The sequence below is a fragment of the Hordeum vulgare genome, chromosome 7H (genome assembly GCF_904849725.1).
Source record: "Hordeum vulgare subsp. vulgare chromosome 7H, MorexV3_pseudomolecules_assembly, whole genome shotgun sequence".
In the NCBI taxonomy this organism is placed as follows: domain Eukaryota; kingdom Viridiplantae; phylum Streptophyta; class Magnoliopsida; order Poales; family Poaceae; genus Hordeum; species Hordeum vulgare.
In genome coordinates this window covers 23,523,707-23,538,882 of record NC_058524.1, presented here as the reverse complement: position 1 = coordinate 23,538,882, position 15,176 = coordinate 23,523,707, and the positions used below count along the sequence as shown (strand labels likewise).

The following is a 15,176-nucleotide window of genomic DNA, read 5'->3' as shown; positions in this document are numbered from 1 at the left end:
ATACGTTGATGATTATGGTAGGGCATTGATGTTGTAATAAACTACTATCAGAAGTACTCCTTCCATCAAGATTTAAAAGGCACAGTTAAACTTGCGTGCATTTTTAAAATAGACAGGGTTTAAGGCGCGAAAGCAATTACTTTTATTAATTAGTACTAGTATTTTCTCAGTTGATTAGACGCATGCACCCTCCCAAGGAGTACTAGTCATGCATGCGCCCTCCCAATTTGCTGCTCGCGATTAGTACTAGTATTTTCTCAATTAATTAGACACATTAGCATTTACACCTGCTACATCTCACAATCAATTGATGAGTATCTTGGTTCCAGAGATTTTCATGTGTGTCTTCTAAACCGTGACGGAGGGAGTATATAGTTGATGTTGTAACTTGTGAACTTCATCCAAGCATCAAAGGTATGACATGCTGCATGTATGGATTCTTTATTAATTTGTTGATATGCTTGTGAAGAATAAGTTGGCATTAGCAACTCTTTTGATGTATTGAAGACGAGGAGCCCCTACCTCTCACTGCTCCGGTCCTTTGGGCCCGCGCCGGCATGTGTACGTGTGGCTCTTGAACCAAAAACTGTACTTTTTCACCTCTTCTATCAATGCAATGATACACAATCTTTACGTATTCACGAAAAAAAAAAAAATCTAATCTAATCTTCCTTTAGTGATTCAATCTGATAGCTCAATTGTGATGGTGGCGCTGACGGATGACTCTTTTCACAAATCTGCCTATGAACATCTCATGATATATAGAAATCAAGAAACTTCCGGAACCCCGTGGTTTTATTCTGCAAAAAAATGGTCGTCATCAAAATAGTGTTGCTCATAATATAGCTAATGTAGGTCGTTCTGGAGGTAGCATCGCATGGTGGTTGCGTCGTGTTTCAGATAGCATTTCACGTCTTCTGTTAGCGGACTATAACACTATTACTGAGGAGTAAAATCTTTTTTTCCTGCAAAAAAAAAAAAGAAGGAGGAGAGGGAACCCTAAATCTATTTAGAGGAATGGCTGAAGAGCGATGCGAGATGTAGGCATGTAGCTTGTTGGATGGGGAGTTGGGTGGAGTGGAAGCCGAGGGAAACCCTACGTGCGGCCCTCAGATATACCTCGAGACGCAGATGCGCTGGACCTGGGGCCCCCATGGCCTCCAGACGCGTCTAATGGACCAGGTCCAAGAATCCCAGGGCTCGCTGATGGCTGTGGCACACGAGATCGGACGGTGTGGGGCGCCCATGGCGCAGACGTGGAAGTGTCGTTGCATGGGGTCGGCAATCTTCGGTCAACCCTAGCTAGCGGCGTCTCGCCAGGAAACAGCGCGACGCCTCCCTCGTACACCACCTGGCCGTCTCGCCAGCGGCGTCGAGAAGAACCAGCCGGAGAACATCGATCCCGACGGAGGAGGAGCACGCCGTCCGGCCGGCTGGGTAGAACGTGAGCGTGCGTGCGTGCTCCGGGAGCGCAGGTAGGACCGTAGAAGAAGAAGAAGAAGGGGAGGGACTATCATCATGATCGACCACTCCGTGCATGCATGTGGTCGTGTGTGCGTGCGAGCGAGACCACCGGCGGCGACGTACGTACCATGTCGTATGCCGCGCCGACAGCACCGGCCGGCCGTGTCGATCGTCCTTACGGGGGTTGGGGCAGCCGGCCAGCCGGCGGGCGGGGGTGACCGGAGAATCTTTGACGTGCGTGCGTGCCCAGAGGTCCAGACGAAAGGGTAAGGCGGGCAGCAAGCGCTGTCGCTTCCGTCGACGATCCGGCGACCCCCTCCCTCCCTCCCTGGCCCCTCCTCTGCAGAGCAGCGCCCGGCCATGCCTGGCGTGCTACGCGACGACGGGCCTGCCGCGCCGCCCGGCCAGAGCAAGACCTCCACCCCTGCAAGCGCCACCCATGCTCGTTGTATGAGCCGTTTCCATCACACGACTGGCACACACGCACGAAAATTTCTGCCGCGGCTGCCTCACGCACGCACGCCGCCGTACGTCAGTGACCGATCCATCCATCCATCCACGCACGCACGCACGCACAGCGACTGACTGCATTCTGTGCGACTGAGACCGACCGACCTGAGCCAAGGAGAAGGAAGCTCCAGGCCCCGGCGGGCGGGGTCGTTCGTACGTGGTGGACTGCATGCGACGGGATATATGCGTGTTCCTACTAGTACAATAGTAGGAGTAGTACCGTGGGAACAGGGCAGGAGAGCTCGCGCGGCGTCCCGCTTCTTTCCCCTGCGCCACGCCGTACGCCTACTCCTCATGTGATCTCGAGGCAGACGATACGGTACCGGTTGACCTTTACGGTGTGGTGCCAAATAATGGCGTGAGTGCTCTGCTCGCACTCGCAGACACGTCGTCGGTGACCGATCCATCCGTCGGACTGCCGAGATTGGAGGCACGGTGCCTCTCACCCGCAGCAGGCACCACACCCTTCTGTCACAGCCACGTCTTCATGTATCAAGTACTCCCTCCGTTCCTAAATATAAGTATTTTTAAAGATTTTACTAGAAGACTACATACGAAGTAAAATGAGTGAATCTATATTCTAAAATATATCTATATACATCCGAATGTAGTCTACTAGCGAAACCTCTAAAAAGACTTATATTTCAGAACGGAGGGAGTATGTATGTACATGCCGTTCCGAGCATGCATGATTGCATGTTCCCTTTTATACGTACATCTATCTGAGCTTGCACTGGGAACCAAACGATCTTCACCTACCAATCATCGCCATCGTCGTCGTCAAGTAATTATTCTACGCGTGGAATCGTAAGGTGGCCTGTCTCTAGGCCCGCCGGCTGAGAGCTTGCACTTGCAGCTCGTATTATTATTCTACTTAGAAAAGAAAAAGAAATCTTGGCTTGCCGCCCCAATGGCCCAATGATAGCCCTCCAAGCGGTTGACCAAACGTGGGCACCTGATAGATAGATAGATAGATACAATCATTTCAATCATTGGAGCGATTCTACAGCTAAGGATTTATTCGGCGATTCCCTCCTCCTGGTCTCCCATCTCCACGCTCGATATCACACCTCAAACCCCAATTATCCAGCGACAGTTGCGTTCTATCAATCTATATGGTGAGAATGTCAGTTGGCAGTTAGCAACTTAGCATGTTGCAGGCAGACCTCAACTAACTTACACCCTTTCTGAAAGATCAGAAAACAAATCTTCGGACAGCATATACTGCAGTCCAGTGCAACCTTCCTGAAAAAACACAAAAGAAAGACCGGTAACCAACCATCACATAGATGTCAGTTGGCAGTTACTCCCTCCAATCCGTATTAAATTTGAACTAATATGGATCGGAGGGAGTTCCATATTGCAGACAGACCACAACAAACAACCTTTCTCAGAAGAAAGTGGAAAATCTTCAGACAACACTGCACCCCAGCCCACTGCAACCTTCCTGAAAAACTAAAGAAAGAAAAAAAGACGGTAACCTTCAGACAGCATCTTGCTGGATCACAAACTGGCCCAACAAGAACAATAATCCGTCCATGGAGTCAACAATTGTGCGGGCCGTTTCTCGGTACATATGAAAGAACAGAGAAGATCACCGCCGCCTACCACATCTTCCCGATATCGAGCTGTCTTAAAGTCTAAGGACAACGGACACAACAGATTAAATGACATACATCGACATGGACTGACAAAAGGAAGCGTCAATGCGTCGAAGCAGGATCGAACGTGGAAAATCGTCGCACGGTCTAACACTAGCTCTGGTGCGCTGACATCTACTAGCCGAGTCCCAGATTCCGCAGTTCCTTCTTCTGGCCGGTGGTCGAGCCGCCCTCTTTCTTGATCCGAGAAGGCCTGACGATACGGTCGATGATCCCGTACTCCAGGGCTCCTTCGGCGTCGAAGCGCTTCGACCTGGACAAGTCCTCGTGAACCTGCCAAAGTAAACGCTTGAGATGAGAGGAATGCAGCTAGGATTGCATTTGGGGAGATCAACCTTGCTGGCTCATGAGGAATGATACACGTATAGGGTACTTCACATCGCAATTTTATTTTTAGGGTGATATATCAAAAAACAAGAATAAATCAAAGCCTTGCATAGTGAGCATAAGCAGAAAGCCCTAAAAGGCGTTTCCAGGGTAACTGAAAGCTAAACTGCAACTGCAGATGATGAGCGACAGAGTGGCAGTAACATTCAACAGAAAATGCTGACCTTCTCAACAGAATGACCCGTGTGCTCTGCTAGCTTGCCATAAAGATAGTTCTTGATCCGATTAAGTTCGTTTGATTCGTTTTCTATATCATCAGCCTGTAGGAGGAAAGAAGCATATGATAAGATACTTCAGCAATAACAACAACAATTGTACACCATATGGATTTTTAACAAACAAACTGATCAGCAAGCTTCTGCTAAAGCCCAGACCTGGCCTCGAGCTGCCCCAGCAGGTGACTGAAGTGAAACACGGCAAAGAGGCATACCAGTACGTGAACCCTGCACGGTATAAATAGCAGCAGAACAAGCATTATACTCCCTCCGTCTCAAAATAAGTGTCTTAAGCTTAGTACAAATTTGTACTAGAGCTTATACAAAGTTGAGACAGTTATTTTGGGACGGAGGGAGTAGTTGGTATAAAAATAAACAATTAAAGAAGGAAGTCGGTATGTAAGTGTAATACCTTTTGACCAGCTGCAAGAATGAATCCTGCCAAGTTGAATGCAAAGCCCAGGCAATGGGTACCAATTGGACTCTTTAGGCTTAGCATGGTATCATATAACGCCATGCATGGTGTAAGCTGCAATATCATGACAGAACACAAAAATGAGAAGGACTCTCCTAGGGGTTAGCTAAGAGCATTTGTTCGGTGAGAAGCTTCTGTAGCTCTGTAGCCATTCTGAACATCAAAACAAACATATATTCACAGGTCATAAGGTACACTGGAAAAAACAAATTCTAAAGTGCTCCTGTTGCATTGTCATCGGTACTCACCATCATTAAAATGGTGCATGCCCACACCATCTATAATGAACTTCAATTTTCAGTGAGCTTTCCAAACGATTAGAGCTACTACAATTGGAATATTGTTATACTGTGGTCGTTTGATTTTGCCTCCAAGATTATCATAATAGAATAAGATTTTATCTTTCCAGAGTGATTATTTCCATTTCCTAGCTATACAAGATTGTGCACTAGTTTTCTCCCATAACTGTAGGACAGCATATATAGCTCAGCAAGATACTAAAGTTCAGACGATCCCCCACTTACTAAGCTGCAGGCTAGCATTGGTAGCCCCTTAGATTGGATCAGTTCATCCCAGTTTTATATTTTCTTTTCAAGGTAATGAGAGGTAGTGACTGTAACCGCTTAATTTTGCCTCCAAGATTATCATAATAGAATAAGATCCTCTCTTTCCATGATGAGTATTTCCACTTCATAGCTATACAAGATTGTGCACCAGTTTTGACCATAAGACTAGGACAGCATACATAACTCGGCAAGATACTAAAGTTCAGACGATCCCTCGCTTACTAAGCAACAAAGTAGCGTTGGCAGCACCTTAGATTGGATCAGTTCATCCCAGTTTTATCTTGTTTTCAAGATAAACTACGGGGACATCACCTTGGTTTTAGAATTCTTTCGAAGATAAACTTGCAGGATGCAGGAACATGATCCAAAAGAGAAGTGACATAAAAGAAGGCCAACAAACAAGAGTAAAAGAGTAGGGTTGCCAAGTTCTTACATCTCCTCCTGGACCGTTGATGTATAGAAGAATCTTCTTTGTGTCGTCGACACTGTCAAGATACAGCATGCTTGCCAGTACTTGGTTACTGAATTCTTCATCAATATTGTCCCCAATGAAGATAATCCGTTCACGATACTGTATACAGCAAATAAAAATTAGGAGTCGGTGCAACGGAATTAGCCATTTTATTAGGCATTGCAAGGTCTTACTAAAGCATTCCATATGTCAAGCCACTGCCAGGTTCCTTCACCAGGTGTTCTGTAAGGTACCCGTGGTGTGCCGACAGGCATCATTGAAATGCGTGCCCTGGTAGCCCTCTTGTTTGACAACCTAATAAGTGTAAATATGATTAGACTGTGGTAGTATTTAATTTAAGCGAACAAAATGTGTCCAGCAAACCACAGCAAAATTTACTGATACATTTGGCTAAGATAAATGTTAACAAATCTGTGGGCTCTAGCTAGAACAATAACAAATGAAGCATGTCATTGATAATTGATGTACTGATACAAAAAAACTCCCATCTTGGTTTGTGCACAAAACAATTTCGTTGACGAAACGAACATCTTCTAGATATTCCCCATCCATCGAGAAGCTATATATAGAGATCACTAGTGCACAGAGCCACCCGACGCGATCATCAAAACTCAGAATCATCTGTCAATTGGTACGACGACAGAGATAATTACATGAACAAGCACAGCAAGCGAAGCTAGTCAACTACCACCCGAAATGGGGACTGAACAAACACCTGGCGAATGTGCAGCACCACACCGCACAATATCGATACAGCAAGCAAAACGAGAGGCTGCGCATAAGGGTCGGCGCTCGCGTACGTATACCTACCCAAGGGAGACCCTCCGGTTGACGGCGGTGTAGAACCGGGCGTTGACGTTCGGGCACGACGACTCTGACGAGCCTGCTCAGCAATCCAGCCACCAAAACCGAAATCAGCCACCGGAACAACGAACCCCGGAGTAAAATTCGAAGGGTTTGGTTCGGTTTTCGTGCTCACCGAGCCTCGTCTGCGCCTTCAGCCCGACGAAGACCTTGGTGCCCACGCTGCGAAAGGGGGAAACAGAGACAGATGCGACAAGATTGTGGAGCGTCAGCTAGGGTTCAAGGAGGGGGGGGGGGGAGACGGAGGAGGAGGCTGACCTGAGAGAGGAGGGCGAGCTGGCGACGGCGCGGGGGTGGAAGCAGGAGGAGTTGGCGGGCGCCGTCCGGCACAGCGCCATTGGAGGAGTGCTGCGGAGTGGCTCGGGAGTGAACAGTGGCGGAACGGATAACGGGGCGGAGGAAGAGGGTAGATGTGCGCCAAGATTCGTGCGCCTCCTGATCACACAAGTCTTTTACCACTCTGAGCATCTAGGAGCATCTCCAATAGATGCAGATATATAAATAACTGTTTTTTCTTCTTTTTTTTACATCTCTCAGGCCTAAAAACGCTGCTCCAACATATAAAGTAGATGCAACAAAAATTACGTCATCTCCTCTAAGTGTTAAGTGTTGTATGTCCATGATAAAGGGAATGCATGGTAAGTCTAGCAACGAGAACTTGATAATCTTTGAGCAATACTGTTTGATATTTATGTTTTAGAAGCAACTGAATGAAGACTAACAGGCCGATGTGTATGTCTTTTGATGATAAATTTAAGCGGTTACACTTGTAGTATGTCCATGTGTTATGGTAATTCAAGAGAAAGCTTTTGTTGAATCTTTTGAGTTTTGAAGTCTATTCACAATTACCATAGATATTAGTCTGACTAATAACAAAGCGTAAATTTAAGTACACTTGATTCTCCTCACCTCTTCGGAAAGGGAAGAAACATCAGAGGATGTCTAAACTCTAAAGGATGTGGCAAACAAACTGCTGAAGTTGGTTCTGAGAGGATAATTATGTTTGTGCTTGCGGCAAAAAGAACATCTATCCTCGCATGTCTTGAAGATTGGTGTTGAATCATGTACATATCAAGAAAATGTTTGGAGAACCTGTTATTTTGATTATTGCATTGTTAACAGTCATTTCAATCACCATCATACTTCTAGAACTTGTCAATTTGACATTCATTTGATAGTTAATAAATAAAAACTTGGAAGCTACTGCAATTACTTGTGTGTGTTGACATGAAAAAATGAACATCACTGGCTTCATTATATTTTGCACCATTTGTTGTGGATGATTTGTGATTGTATTAATTGCACTTAGTCCCGTCTTGTAAACATCATGTTCAAGAGAGTGAATTTTGCATGTATAATTCAAGTAAATAAAATTGTTTGACAAGAATTACAAATATCTTTGCACCATGAGAGTATAAAGCCCTTCATTATATTATAAAGCAATGCTTACTCCCGGATACATATGAACTTGAATAAACAGAAATCTAGTTGTATCAAAGATAGATGAAGATACATAGATAGGCGGCAATGGATAGATTTCTCAAAGAATCAACCATCTATAACACTAGCCTTGGTAAACTACATGTACATAAATTTTAGCTGGACATAGTGCCTATCACTGATTTGATGTCATTAGCGATATTTTTGGCATCTGCTGCAATACCAGCCAATCCTCTCCTTGCTAACCCAGCGCAATAGAGACCCTTTTCACCTTTCCAATGACTCGGATATTCTTTGATGGGCAGTCCATTGCCATTTAACATGCTCTCACCATCCTGTAAAAAATAACATAGAGCTTGTTAGCAGATTTAACGTTTGTTGCACCAAGAAAACAAACTCATACATATACAAATATAAATGTTGTTACCTTCAACCATGTATTTGTTGTGCTTTTATATCCAGTTGCAAACACAATCGCGTCAAACGATATATTTTTACTACACTGAAATTCAACTATATTGCCCATGATCTTACTAATGCTCCCATATACCTGTAGGAGATGAATAGCATATTGATAACTTGGCATATAAAGACAACATATGTTACGAAATTTATGTCATGTCAAGGATATACTTACTTTGATGATACCTTTTTTGATTAACCCAACAGTGCCAACGTCAATAACAGCGGATCGACCAGTTTTCGATTTGAGGATCATTGGACCCATTTTTGGCCTTGTGATTCCATGCCTCGATAGATCTCCAAATATTAAATTCGCCACCATCACAAGGATGTTATCCACTAGATTCAGTGGAAGATGGTGAGCAATTGTCATCCCCAACCGGATTAATTCCTTTGTCATTACATGAATCTGCAACCACAAAACATGTCACATCTCGTTTGAAGCATGCATGATGAAATAGAATTTCATAGAATCATCTTCTTTCAAGAGTTTTCTTTGCCTTGTAGGTTTTCTAATTGTTTAGTTATTAGTGCATGCTATAAAACATTCTATCGTTCTATACTACGAAATCTTTCTAGTCGTAATAAATCTAAAAAATTGCATTCCTTCTAGTGGTCACTATAATAATAAATTAACATGATAGGAGAGAGGGTCCGTAGTGTTTCTATGTCAAATAATAATATATAGTGTGTGTACATACCGGGCTTCGTATAACAATTGAAGTATTGGCACCATGGGCCGCAAGGTCATAAGCAATTTCCATTCCAGAGTTACCGGATCCAACGACCAATACATTCATGCCAGAGTAGCTCTTTCCTGACTTGTAACTTGAGGAGTGGATGACATCACCCGAAAAACTTTGCAATCCGGGGATCATTGGAATATTCTCTGCGCTATTCTCACCACTTGCCACGACAAGAAACTTTGCTGTGAACTTGACTATTTTGCTCTTCGCCATGTCATGTGCCACGATGCACCAACATTTTTTGTCATTGTCATATGTGGATGACTCCACACTAGTGAGATACTTGGGCTGAATATTGAAACGCTCAATATAGTCATCCAAGTAATTCACAAACAATGTTTTTGGTATATATGTTGGTGCATCTACTGGATATGACATGTGTGGCAACTCACAAAACTCCTTTGCAAGATGCAGCTTGAGGCGATCATAGGCACGGTTGCGCCACAATGATGCGCTGCAGCTTTCACGCTCGACAAGGACATAGGGAATTGAGAATTGGCTAAGGCATGCTGCTGTTGCAAGGCCTGCTGGCCCAGCGCCAACAATCAAGACTACAACATTCTCCATTTCAAAGAGAAGAGTTTACAAAGTTGTGGGATGGGTGCAACGCTAGGCTGGAATGTTTCTTGTTTGCTCGATGAATCTTTGGATGCATATGTGTGCATATATATATATTGGTATGTTTCATGTGTCAATCTGTTTATATTACAAAGTGGAAAAGGTAAATATTTATTGAGGCCTTATCCTGACGCGTACAAGTATTTCATTTAAAAGTTGAACCATTAGTGTGAAAGCATGTCCTGATACACAATAGGGGATACTGAATAGGCAGGAAACAAACCCTTGATCGATTGCTTTTATTAGAAACTATTAATCAGCTTTGGATATGTTTAGACTAAAATCTCTTTAGTGTTTCTTTCCGTTCCTATCTTCAGCAATGAAAATTAGTATAGGATAAGGATATGTTCAGTATATACTTGTATGCTAATGAAGATTCAAGAAAGTTAGTGTTTCTTTCCTTTCTAGTGTATTATGCAAGCATTTCTTTCCTTTTCCTATACTTCGAGACTAACAGGTCATGGCTAGTTACCATTCCTTCCATATGGAGATGGACTCTGCAAGTGTCTTCTCGTTGTCGACGCCAAAATTACTGATGGATCATGGATGACCTTACACTACGGTAGCTGGTTTGCACTTGTACCACCCGTCTTGTCGACCATCGATAGTTTCCTTGGATTGTCTATTTGGAAAATCCATCCGCACAACAGGGCATGTTTTGAGCATCAACTCCTCAGGTCATTGTTAGCAGGGTAGGTTTGTTCGCCCCACTTGTTTTTTTGTTAGCTACTATTTGGTAAGCGCTCTTTGTTGATGTGAAAAAAAGGTCAGTTGTGGTTATGCTACCTCATCTTGTTCTTAGATTTGGGTTCTGTAGGAACCTAGTTTGTATGTTGTTTCTCAACTCCTTTTGTTTAGTTATCTATCTTACACTTTTAAGTTCAACTTCTATTGATAATTGAATCACACACCGCACAATTTTCGACCAATTACCTAGTTACTTGAAGCTATGAGGAACTTTGGGAGGTTATAATCAAATCATTACCTGGGTAATTAAATCCCGCACCCGGCCATTTGCAATCAGAATATGCGATGCATATGCGAGAAGAGTAACACATGGATAGTCAAAATTCACCAAACATAGAAACACAACTTCTACCAGAGTAAAATCCATAATCGGTCCAGTAAACGAAAAACAAGTAAAGGCAGTCAACGATGAATGGAAAATTAAGATATTTCACTAACTTCTATCAATTTGTACTAATCCTATTTCATATATTCATTCGGAAGAAGTGACAAGAACATAGATTAGTTTGGAAAAACATCAGCTTGACACATTCAGCTCGCACTGATGGGATGCCACACATTTAGTTTGAATTGATGTATGTATCAGACATAGCCATCCAAGCAGCGACAACTTGATCAAAACACGATCCAAGATGAACAACATAAATTGCAGTAGAGCACCCTTGTTTCCGTCATATGTTGACCAATATCCATACATGAACAGGAACAGTACGGGAAAAGTAATAAGAAGTTTGTAAGCGTGTACATGGGGAATTGAAGGACATTGAAATGGCATCATGTAGACCTCGAGTTGTTATCGGAGCATCCACAGCAATAGGTTCCGATATTAAGACCAGTTGGGGAGCTAATATATTGATGTGGCATCAACAATAGGTTGTTTATAGTATGTTGGGTACCTTGCATCCAAGTTGGAGGTTCACAACCATTCGTGTTGTCTCTTGCTCCTACCTTAGCTTTGGGGCATCCTGAAGCTTTTCTTGCCAAACAAAGCAAAAGAAGAGTCACCATCTACACTACTGCAGCATCTTTCAAGGTACCACTCAAAATAATATCTACAGTTCATCAGTGGGGCTCATTTCACATGCCACTTTGCCCTTCACTTTGAACACATCCTCACTGGTTATGTATCTGAAAGAAATAAGATACCCCGATAAGAATTTATGAAACAAAAAAAGTTGGTACCTAAAGCAACACACAAATTCTTTTAATTCACATAGGAAACAAGAACATTGGCTTTCATGTAATCACAACACAACAACATTGCAATTTACAATGAATATTTGTTAGATACATTTATAAGTTTCAAACAATAAAATAGTTGTGTCTAGGTCCCCATGCAGAAAGATCATATTTTTTTTCTGCAAATATTACTTGAAGGAATAATTCCTAAGAATCCATGATGTGCAGTCGTAGAACATCAAAGGCTTGTTGTGAAAAATATTGTAATGTTATATTACTTCTCTCAATATTCCCTAACAAGAAAATTCCTTATGCAAGTTTCCGAGGAGAAAGCACTGCAAAGACTAGCATAATTTTGGGTGTCAATGTATGTGTTAACCCATCCCAAGAAAAACTCATTCTTGAAAGCTAGAGCAGCCGAGACCCGCTTTGTTTTCTTATGGACTTCACTTTGGCTGATATTTCTTGCTTGGCATGGAGACATTCATCTTCTACTGGATGTGAGAAGCATTACAATGTCATGCTTCTTAAATAAGCTCACATGCCCTTCCCCCTTCACTTGGACAACATCCTCATCGGTGATGTATCTGGAAAATACAAGATACCCTCATACACTATTTAAATCCAAGAAGACACATATGACAAAATCATTCACCACTTCTTCCTCGGTACCCCCCCCCCCCCCCCCCCCGAAAAACATCAACACATGAGATCTGTCCATACCTTCATAATAAAGGGTAGGATGGTTTTTCTAAAAAAACGTTGCCCACACCGCCCGTATATTCCGTGATGGGCCGGCCCATTGGCGGATGCATGTATGACCCATTCGTCTAGTGAAATATTAAGCAAAAGGAATACTGCTAGGAAAGGATCCGAACACAATCCCCCTACTACAAGGAGCAGGTTGATAGCCACTAGACTAACAAGTGCTTGTGATTAATTATGTAGCACAACATATTAGAAAGGCAATTAGCAGCGCCAGATCCTGAAAACAAAACTGAAACACTTTTTTGAAAAAATTGAATATTTTTTAAAACACATTTTTTTGTCAAAAATTGTAAAAAGTAGTTAAACTCGGACAGTATTAGAAATCCCAAACTTCTTCTACAATTTTAAACATTTTTTGACACGGACATTCTTTGAAATACAAACAATTTATCAAAAATACGAGGTAATGTAGCAATCATTTATATAAAACATAAAATAGTTTTTGAACATCTATCAAAAACACAAACATTTCTTTAACATGAACAATATCTGAAAACTAGCGGATGCTGTATCAAACTTATTTTAAGTGAAATTCTTGAACAATTTTGAAAACACAATTTTTTTCGAAAAGATGGAACATTTTTTGGGTTTTGAAAAAATTTTAGAACAAGAAAATAATTTAAAGTTCCAAGCTTTTCTTTCAATAGGTGAACAAAATTTTGGAATCCTGAATTTTTTATAAAGAATTACATATATCACAAACAAAGAAGTAGAAAAAATAACTTGAAAAATAAATAAATAAGTGAAGAATAAAAAACGAAAAAGGGAAAAAATTGAAACCAAAAAATAAACAGCAAAAGGAAAGGGAAAATCGAGAATAAGAAGCCAAAACCGAGTGAAAAGAGATTTATGACAAAACAGGTACTGTAGCATATGGGTATGTTTCATAATTCGGCCGACCCATCTTCTTTGTTAGGTCGCTCGCCTCTGTGCATGGTATTTTGGGCTGTCAGCCTTTTCTTAAAATTTTGATTTATTTTCAGTTAATTGAACTTTTTTAAAACTTTTTTGAAATCTGCATTTTTTATAAGTTGTTTACAAATTTTGCGATTTTTCTCAATAGGTAGAAATTTTGTTCCAAAACGATTGACAAATTTGAGAAAAAGTTCACTAGTGGGTAGATTAGTCTGTACAAAATTTTACGAAATAAGAGATGAACTGTTTTGAAACCCGTGAACGCTTGACTCGGCCTAACAGGCACACGATGTGCGAGATGTCATCGTCTAGTTGGGCCCATATCTAAATTTGTTCCTTCTTTTTTCCTTTTTCGTTAATTCCTTTTTCTCCTTTCTGAACTTTATTTTTAATTTGTTAATATGTTCAAAATTTTGAAATATTCTTTCCTTCAAATATTGTTTACAATATTACAATATTTTTTTTAATTAAAGAAATGTTTGGATTTTAGAAAAAAATGATATCTTTTTTATAAATGTACGTGGTTTAAAATTTGTATTGAACATAAATTGTTGGGACGTTGTTAACAATTTTGGCAAATGTGTTGAAGTTTATAAAAAAAATTATACACAATTGGAAATTCCAAAATTGTAGACAAATTTAAAGAAATGGTTACGAAATAAGAGAATGTTCATGTCGACTGATAATGACAGAAATTGCAAATAAAAGAATCACTCAAATTAGGAAAAACTACATGCATGTGTCTGGTCTAGTCTAGCACACTGTTCTCAATTCGTGATTTTTTGGGCTATGGATAAATGACTCTAATTTCTTGCAGCTACCTAAAACGGAGATATCAGGCATCCGTGTTAGGTTTGAAAGACTTCCGACATGGTTAACACGTTGTGACAAGTCCAGCCATTCATCAGTCCTTAATTGAGAAAACTTCAGAAAATGCACAAATGAAAAAAAAATCCAAACAATTTGATGGATGTAAGAAAACACGCTTTCAAACGGACCCTTCTGGCCTACCCGAACACCGTGTGTTGCAACATCCTTGAAATGACCCCAACTTTTGCAAAAGCGTGTGAATGCCCATGGCATGCATACATACGTTTGAACGACTTCTACACTGTATGTAAGTTGCGATATGTATGGGCCTTTTTTAACAGAGCAAACTCCAGAAAATGCAAAACTTATCAAAAAGCAAAAAAATCTTGGAATGCTTCGTTGAATTGGTCCTACAAGGTCATGATTTTTGTAGGTAATTTAAGGGATCGATGTCGAGAAATGAGGTGCTCCCGAACTGTTTTTTCTCTCCATAGCGAAAACTTTGTGTTGAACATGATATTCTTTTAGAAATTTCAGGACTAACCATAACTTTTTCAATAGTTGGGCACGCCCAGATCACGTATCCTTGCCATGTCTTCCGACACCGTACGCATGTTATGACACGTCAACCCATTTGTCGAACTTCGTTCGCGAGGAAAACTAAAAAATTGCAGAATTTGTTAAAAATCAAAACAATTCATTCAAAATGGTTTATTTCTAATATTTTCAAAAAAGGTTGGCCTGTTGGCAAGCAGGTTGGCATGTTCATGATAGGCATACGTGAAGGTTTAAGCGATTTTGTACACCATATGCAAGTTCCAACACGTCAGACCATTTATCGATTTTTTTACTGATAAACCTCCAAGAATGCAAAAAT

The 15,176-nt window shown here is 41.4% G+C and overlaps 2 protein-coding genes across 2 annotated transcripts; both read right to left on the bottom strand.

The window, feature by feature from the left end:
- Nucleotides 1–3,438: 3,438 nt before the first annotated feature.
- On the bottom strand, nucleotides 3,439–7,031 carry LOC123408852 (ATP-dependent Clp protease proteolytic subunit-related protein 2, chloroplastic). Its single transcript, XM_045101892.1, has 9 exons — nucleotides 6,873–7,031; nucleotides 6,730–6,776; nucleotides 6,561–6,633; nucleotides 5,924–6,044; nucleotides 5,712–5,849; nucleotides 4,650–4,766; nucleotides 4,397–4,465; nucleotides 4,187–4,282; nucleotides 3,439–3,908 (listed from the first exon to the last, which is right to left on the bottom strand). The coding sequence occupies exons 1-9, from the start codon at nucleotides 6,950–6,952 to the stop codon at nucleotides 3,753–3,755; spliced, it is 897 nt and encodes a 298-aa protein (XP_044957827.1). The 5' UTR covers nucleotides 6,953–7,031; the 3' UTR covers nucleotides 3,439–3,752.
- Nucleotides 7,032–8,071: 1,040 nt separating this feature from the next.
- Nucleotides 8,072–9,882, bottom strand: LOC123408851 (probable indole-3-pyruvate monooxygenase YUCCA10). The gene is made up of 4 exons (XM_045101891.1): nucleotides 9,218–9,882; nucleotides 8,692–8,925; nucleotides 8,482–8,604; nucleotides 8,072–8,389 (listed from the first exon to the last, which is right to left on the bottom strand). Exons 1-4 carry the CDS (start codon nucleotides 9,827–9,829, stop codon nucleotides 8,210–8,212), a joined length of 1,149 nt encoding a protein of 382 aa, XP_044957826.1. The 5' UTR covers nucleotides 9,830–9,882; the 3' UTR covers nucleotides 8,072–8,209.
- Between the last annotated feature and the right edge of the window lie 5,294 nt (nucleotides 9,883–15,176).

Coding starts and splice junctions, on each gene's coding strand:
- LOC123408852 (XM_045101892.1), bottom strand. CDS start 6,952: ATGGCGCTGTGCCGGACGGCGCCCGCCAACTCCTCCTGCTTCCACCCC. Junction 6,777..6,872: donor AGCTCGCCCTCCTCTCTCAG/GTCAGCCTCCTC, acceptor CCCCTTTCGCAG/CGTGGGCACCAAGGTCTTCG. Junction 4,466..4,649: donor TTCTTGCAGCTGGTCAAAAG/GTATTACACTTA, acceptor TATACCGTGCAG/GGTTCACGTACTGGTATGCC.
- LOC123408851 (XM_045101891.1), bottom strand. CDS start 9,829: ATGGAGAATGTTGTAGTCTTGATTGTTGGCGCTGGGCCAGCAGGCCTT. Junction 8,926..9,217: donor CAATTGTTATACGAAGCCCG/GTATGTACACAC, acceptor TTGTGGTTGCAG/ATTCATGTAATGACAAAGGA. Junction 8,390..8,481: donor CAACAAATACATGGTTGAAG/GTAACAACATTT, acceptor TATTTTTTACAG/GATGGTGAGAGCATGTTAAA.